The 7762-nt window shown below is 36.8% G+C and overlaps 1 protein-coding gene across 1 annotated transcript in view; it reads right to left on the reverse strand.

The window, feature by feature from the left end:
* The window catches only part of KIAA2026 (KIAA2026 ortholog), a 47770-nt gene extending 40016 nt beyond the window's left edge, over window positions 1-7754 (reverse strand). Inside the window, exons 1-2 of the mRNA XM_009890663.1 lie at window positions 7382-7754; window positions 3949-4149 (exon numbers count right to left, since the gene is read on the reverse strand). Of these exons, the coding sequence (XP_009888965.1) occupies window positions 3949-4149; window positions 7382-7698 (518 nt within the window). The 5' untranslated portion in view covers window positions 7699-7754. The remainder of the gene's footprint in view (window positions 1-3948; window positions 4150-7381) is intronic.
* Between the last annotated feature and the right edge of the window lie 8 nt (window positions 7755-7762).

Below are 7762 nucleotides of genomic sequence, written 5' to 3' on the forward strand. Positions count from 1 at the left end.
TGCATCCCACTCCCTCCTCCCTCCTAACTGTAAAACATACTTCCAAATGACCTGCTGCCTCCAAAGGCATGAACTCTATTCAAAGAGTATGGAAATAAGCTTAAATATGAATAGACAGACAGTAAGATAGAACATTTGTAGAAACTATCACATTTTGGTATTGTTTAATAAAAACACAGACTATAGATGATCTAAAAATATTGTCTTTGCAAGCAGTTTCAACTTATCATCAATTAATAATCTAAATTAAGGTAGAATTCTCAAAATAAATGCAATACCCCAGATTCACCTTTGTCTCGAACTTCATAAAATGACAATCATTATACTATTTTAAAGATATTTTAAAAAAGAAAAACATACATTGTTTCACTTGCAAAAACTTTCCCTTTTTTAAAAAAATCATTTCATCACGATATCTGTAGTCATTCCATTCTCAGTAGACATTCAAGAGAAAATGTAAATAATAGCACACTTTCATATCTTCACTTTTGAGGTCTTCCTACTAGCTGCCCATCTATTGGGCAGCATAGTTTTTGCCTGGGGTGTTTTTTTGAGAGGGATGAGGGGGATGAAGAGGGGAGAGGAGGTGAGGCAAGCGAGTATAAGTGGAGGAGGGGGAGAGAGAGAGAAAAACATTTGATATTTCGCGGGACAAATATCCTTACACTGAGAAATTCTCTGGACAAGCATATTTGGCCTTTATGCTGACAGCAATTGTAAAAAAAATGGTTGCTTCATACTTTTATTTACATTTATCAGAACATGGTTTGCAGACAGGTATTGTGTTTACAATAGTAACACAAAACTGTTCTAAGGTCAAGCTGACTTTTCCAAACTAACAAAGGACAAACATATTCCTAGAACATGTCTATAGCAGTTTTGCAGCTCTTGAGTGGGTAAAACCATGGCACCTGACCTTAAAACTCAGCAGACATGCTCCCCAAATAGAGGTACTACCTAAACCAGAGTCCAGATGTACTCCCCACTTTTCTCATAATTTTCTTCCTTAAGACAGCATACACATCTCACCAGTTAATTCCTTCTCACTTGGAACTAGAGACTTCACTTGGAAGGAAGAGGTGGCAAAGACTGAACTGTACTCTCCCCTCTGCCCAGTTACCACTTCTAACTCAGTTAGGTGTTGAGTAATTTTTCAGAGGTAAGGCTTTGGAACTCTGAGGAGAAGGTACAGAGAACTGTTTTAATTCTACAGCAACTTGTTTCTATAAACTTTCTTTAATAAAATAAACTAGAAAGCTACATACAAAATAGCAATATTATGCATTATTCTAAATTAAGTCAAGATTTAATAGTCAGAAGAAATTAAATTTGGAGATGCCCATGCGACCTTAATTCTGTATCTGTAATGTCTTACATCATATTATGACATACTCTACATTTTTCCATAGGACCCAGTTCATTCCATGCTTACAATGTCCTCATAAAAGGCAAAATTGACTGTATAAGCATACCTCTTTCCACAATTTGCTAATTTAAATTACTAACTTGCAACCAGAATCAAATTCTTAAAATGCTTTAACGAACATATCTGAAATTTATCCCAGGGTCACGTTTTCAGAGATGGTAGAGACATGGAGCTCCCTAGCATAATTTTCAACAAACCAAAGGCATACACTTAATTCCCATTGAAATCAACCAGTTAATTACCCTTCATTCACTGGTGGTTTTAAAAATTTCAGGAGGCTACCTCTGAGTTTTGGTATCGGAATGCCTCTATATAGGCAAGCATTTTCAATTATATAATAATTCGACAATTATTTATTGTTAACTAATATGTAAGTTAGTATGTATATTCGTATGTTACTTAACCAGCATGTAACCAAGCAGCCAAGTAGAATCTCATGGAAATGTAACTAATAATCCAAAGAACATATTCAAAATTCTGATAATTAGAACAATTGAACAAAAGCAAAAACTGACAAGAAAAGTAAATCAGATGTTGTCATAGATATGCTTGGCGGGGGCGGGGGTGAAAGTGCTTTCGCTGCTGTACAGAAGCTATTAGCTGCAAAATAGTGAAATCAGCTTTGCAAAGACATCTTATTTTTCATGTGTGGAGTCTACCATAATGAACCTATCACTTGGGGGAGGTTATAAAACATTAGATAAAGAAAAAAATTAAATAGATTGTGCAAGAAATAGTTAAACTACAAGAAAGAGAACTCTCTACAAAGGATACCTATGTAACAAAAATAAAAAAAGGATTTCGAATAGCATTTCCATGACGTTTACTACAGAATAGAAGATAAAAACCACACTTCAGGATATTCTTCCAAAATATGCAGTTGAAAACAAGCTTGTAAAATCAATGTCAAGGATTTTGGGAAAAAACCCTAAAAGTATTTTAAAGTTTTTGTTTACTGCAGCTCTTTCTACTCATTATAAGATGCCTGTGCCTTACAAGACTATTTAAATACCTAAAGCAAAGGATTAGATATTAACTTGTACTTCCACAAGCTATTTCTGTAAGTATTAGGCTAAGTTTTGTAGACAGGCACTTGCATTTGCAGCCTTACTTATCTGGGGCTGGAAGTATGTAACTCCTAGTGAGGCAGCTAAACAGTCTAAATTAAGACAATTACTAGCTAAAAAGTATATGTATGCTGAGTGCTTCGTTGGATGGCCTAAAAGTGAGCACTTTTTAATGTTCTTGATAACTCATCTGCAAGTTGGGTGAACAGCAGGTGCTGCCTATCCAAACATAACTGATTTGCCAGCAAGTTATACTACCACACTACACACAATTTTATGGGGAAAAGCAGTAGCAGAGCAAGACTAGGAGGAAGGCAAATTTCAGTACAGTAGAAATTAAAATCCTAAATGGTTTACCTGCCTATTTCAGTTGACCATCACAGTCATTCATAATTATACTCTGGCACAGAATACCCTTTATTACAGCAACAGATTTGGACACTCATTCTTTTACAACTATGATGAAAGACCAAGTGAGACAATCAATAATAATAATAATCATTAAAATAACCTGTATCCACTAAAGTAGCGCTTTAGTTCTAAGAATACAGTTTATACCATGAATTCTACTCGGATAAATTAAAATAAATAGGAATTCTCCATTAGCATCTTGTGGCCTGATAAAGATGTGCATTGTTGTTCAGAATCACATATTTTAACTTGCATTTTTCTTGCAGATTTTGTATAAGCTTTAAACAGGTATAAATGCAATTTCAGTTCAGCAAACTTCATTTTTATTAGAAAAAACTAAGAGTGAGTGAAAGCTAAATTCAGTAGTGAAAACGTACACCTGCCAGCAGACCAAGACAGTTACTACTAAAGTAAACAAGCTTATAAGCTGCATTTTCCTCAAAGTGAAACATATCACAATCAACATTAAACACTGCCTGGAATTATATACCTCTTAAATTTATGAAAACCACAAAACCCCACAGAGTTAATTACACATACATTCTAAATTTGCTACCTAACTGACAAGCTGAAATGCCACATCAGTGAGATAACAGGAGTGGCACTGGCAGAGGTAATTTGCTTCTGGCTATCAGTGAGGGAGCAGTGATAAGATCACAGAATTAGACTGTAGTTAAGCACTACAGTAGTTTTTAATCTAATTGTTGCATGGAAAACAGTTCAAGGTATAATAAACCACGACTGAGCTAACAGGAAATTGCTGTGGATGCTTTCAGTTACCATTAAAAGTTTCACAATCCTGAAATAACAGCAGCCTTAATTTATTTTAAGGCTTATATGACCGTATCAATTTTTCAACAAGGTGGTAAATCAGAAACTAATTTCTTACTTTGTGGATGCACTGTATTGAAGTCTTAGGTTCATTCATGAACTTAAGACAAAGAGCACCACAACAGTTATTTACCTAAAAAAGCCTTAAGGAGCTAGCCCCTGTAGAGAATTAGGAATTACTTAAAATCAAAACAAAACAGTTTTTCTTCTTACCTCTTTTCCTCTTTTGCTCTCAGCTGTTCTTCTTGTCTTAGAACCTGAACCATCACAGACTCAAACATGCCTGTTGACAAGCCTACTAAATTGCGAGGTATGGAACGACGTCTTGTTGAAATGCATGCTGTTCCTTTCTCATCTTCCAGCCCATAGCATCCTCTAGATGTTACAGCTATTGATGTTTTCTCTCTTAAATGCCTATAAGAAAAAAGCAAGCCAATTCACAATTACAATTTCCCTTACCAACAGCACTTCAATGCCTACCCTACCAACCATAGATCAAGCACGTTTACTCAGAAAAAAAAGCAGTTACTTTTCACCTGACATTTTTTACACTTTGAAAGTTCCTTTACGAAATTTTAAACTTAAAACCAACACGCTAACATGAGCTGCGTTTTCACATCTGTTAAAAATGGTGGATATTTATCCCAAGTAACCAAATATTATTTGGAGATTGAACTTCCTATACTAATCCATAAATATTTGGAAAGAAAATACTTCCATAACACCTGAGATAAGAAAATATAATTTTTAGAAGACACTTAAAAATACTGTGGGGAAAAAAAAACCCTGCACTTGTTGGTTTGGGTTAGGGGGTGTGTGTGCATTAAACAGTTCAGTTTTGTAAAAAATTAATAAAAAAGATGAAAAGCAAAAAACTACAAATTTGCTTGTAAAGTTACATTTCATCTTACACTGTTTCAAAGTACTCCAGCAAAACTGGTATGAGAAGTAACACTCTATCACACAGCCTCTGAAAACATTTGAGGGGAGAGGGAAAAATCCAACCTCCATTCTAACGTAATTTTCTGTGGTTTGTAATACCTATGAATCATACAACCAACATTGATCACTTACTTTGAGTCACCTGATGGGGATCATTGAGCTAAATACTGCTCTGTAATGAAGAAAGAATGATTATTCCAAGAAGTAGTTCTTGAGTTTCATTTTACTAATTAAATTAGTCCTGTTAAATACTGTCCAGATATGAGGTAAAACAGAACCAATTTTCTGTTCAGTAACTTCACTTTTTAGCTAAGCCTCTTCTAACTACTAAATTAACAGCACATTGTGCAGAAACTGCTCACTTTCAGAGTGGTAACACCTATGTTTATAGCTGATGCCCAGGCATGGTATGCAGAGAGGCTCCTGCTTACACTTATTGCTGTAACACCCAAGGAGTATTTGGTAAACTTGGGTATTTGCCCCTTTGGAGGGTCGGAAGCAGAAAAGTGTAGAGGGGTCACACCTGCGGTGAGGAGCCGACAGGACAGGTGACCCAAACTGACCAACACGGGATTCTGTCCCATCTGCCTCATGCTCAGTATAAAAACTGAGGGATCAAAGGGTCAGCTTCTTTCTTCAATGGCCAGAGTCCGAGAAGGACTCTGTCTGTTCATCTGCCTTTGAGCCCAATCCTCCATCCAGATCTGCAATCCAGTTCCTGTCCGTCAATGAGTCCAGTCTGGGACTTCCCCAGTGCCAGTCAGTGACATGACTGTCATCCTGGGAGCTTGATACGGTTTTGTAGATATTTCATTATTCCCTTTCTTATTTTATTATTAATATTTTCATTAAAGTAGTTTAGTTCCTTCTAAACTCATAAGTCTCTCTCTCTCTCTCTCCTGCCTCTCTTCGGAAAGGTAGGGGAGAGTATCTGTCATTCCCCCTGAATGGTCAACCCAGCCCAAACCACAACAAATACTTAAAACAAATCTGTCTGAGCAAAAATTGTGAAAGAACTTTGAGACTTCTAGATTCCATAATCCGTTCTGAATACAGTTCTTAGAAACTTTTACCAAGCTAGGTACACAGATAAATTGAAAAAATCTTTACAATCTTTCAAAATTAATTATATACTAAGGTAGGATTATTTTTAGCTAGTTTAATATTTCTTAATATTTATTTGAACAAAGACTGTGCACTTGTGAAAGAATCACAACAGCAATTAATTTTTTTTAGTAAATACATATATTGCTATTTGATGACACAGTACATAAACTGACTTGACTTTCTTATGGAGTTTCTAATAAAAAGGCATTGAGCTTTCTTAGGTCTTACCACATCCAATGAATAGTCATATAATTCAACAAAGAGCCTTCAACAAAATGCCCTTCAATTCAATACAGTTAAGATGTTGCAGTCACATGACATACAGAAATTAACTTGGCACAAATCTTCCAAGCTGCATTCAGTTACCTATTTATTTGCCAGCAGTAACTCTTTTAAGCCAGAAATTTTGATTTTTTTTTTTTTTTGTAAATCAAGTTTTACTCAAGCAAACTAGCAACAGTCATGCCCCATTAGGCTCAGCTCCTTCCCTTCTACTCCTGAACTGTCTCAAAACTGCTGTAACACAAAACCAGTTTCAAATACAGCATTGCTACACCAACACAGAGTACATTAACTCTGGCTTATTCATTTGAGTTTGGCACCACATTCCTCAAGTGTTCCTACTATACAAGCAAGGTTCTTCTTACCAGCTGGCAGCTACTGCTCTGTGTCACTAGCAAGTTTAAGTTTGACAGACATGCACAGCTTTACGCATTTCCTAGTACTGTTCCCTCTTCACCTTCACCCTTTGCCAAAAAATCCTCTTGGTTTTTACATGAAAAATACTATGCCACTCAGAAGACTGATGGACCTTTCACTGTAAGAAGCCGCCATGGTTTTCTGAATATGAAGCCAAGCCTATGTCAGACTTATAAGAAAGCATGTATTTCACTTGTGATTTAAGCTGAGATTTCTACTGTACAGCTTTCTATGCTTCAGCTGCTTTGGCTGACAAACAAGTTCCTGCCACGGACTTCTATTTAAACATAGCACAATTTCCATTTTGCCAGTCAAGACTATAATATGCCAAGCATTATCTTTCATTTTATAATTATGAAAAAATATTCTGACATTAAATGACCCATTTCAAAGCAGGTACTTTGGCTGAAGATTTTATTCCTCCTTAAAGACAGTAAAAATTTCACAGACTGTAAAAGCCACAATTTTAAAGAGCAATTGTTTATACAGAGTTTGAGTAGTTTCACTTGCTTTTGACAGCATAAAATAAAGAAAGGAGTATCTGACATCTTGTCTAAACAACTGTGCCTCCATGTTCATAAAAGCCTTCTTTCAGAAGGAAAATCTTAGCCAGGAAATGCTGTACCCTATGTTGCATTTTGGTATTTTTGAGTTTGGAATCTCCAAAGCATTTTGAACATTTGATAGTTCCCAGTAGGAAATGTTCTCTTCATAGAAGTATTGAGAGCTCAAGGACTTGAATGGGAACTATTCAAATGGGAAACACTCAAATGTGTTTTATTGTGGGTTGTTAGAAAAAACATTCAAATGGTATTTTTTAGATGAAGAAAGCCACCCTCCTGTTCTAATTTAAGCAAACAGCAACTGGCAGGGCCCCTATAGAGTTTTCTACACCTACCGGGACAGGAGCGCTAGTTTCTGTTCCAGCATCATCTCCAGCTTCTGGGCCTGTTTGGAGAGCCAGTGATCTACACCATGCAGCCGGTAACATGTCTCCAGCATTAGCCGGAAGTCACCCACGAAATCTGCTATTCCTGTGTACTGCCCACTGGTAAATTTCTCTCCCATCTTCAACAGCCACATTCCAGCTGGCGACTGCTGAAAGGAGTGACTGCTGTTACGACCCGAGAGGGAGCCAGCTCCTTCTTCCCTGATGGATGCCTGATCCGCGAAGGGCTTCAAGAACGGTGCTGTCAGCGATCGGTACTTCTCCATGAGAAACTCGCGCAAGATGCGGTATCCCTGCTGCAGCTCGGGATTCAGGCTCTGCTCCCAGGAG

The sequence above is a fragment of the Charadrius vociferus genome, unplaced genomic scaffold (genome assembly GCF_000708025.1).
Source record: "Charadrius vociferus isolate BGI_N301 unplaced genomic scaffold, ASM70802v2 scaffold188, whole genome shotgun sequence".
In the NCBI taxonomy this organism is placed as follows: Eukaryota; Metazoa; Chordata; class Aves; order Charadriiformes; family Charadriidae; genus Charadrius; species Charadrius vociferus.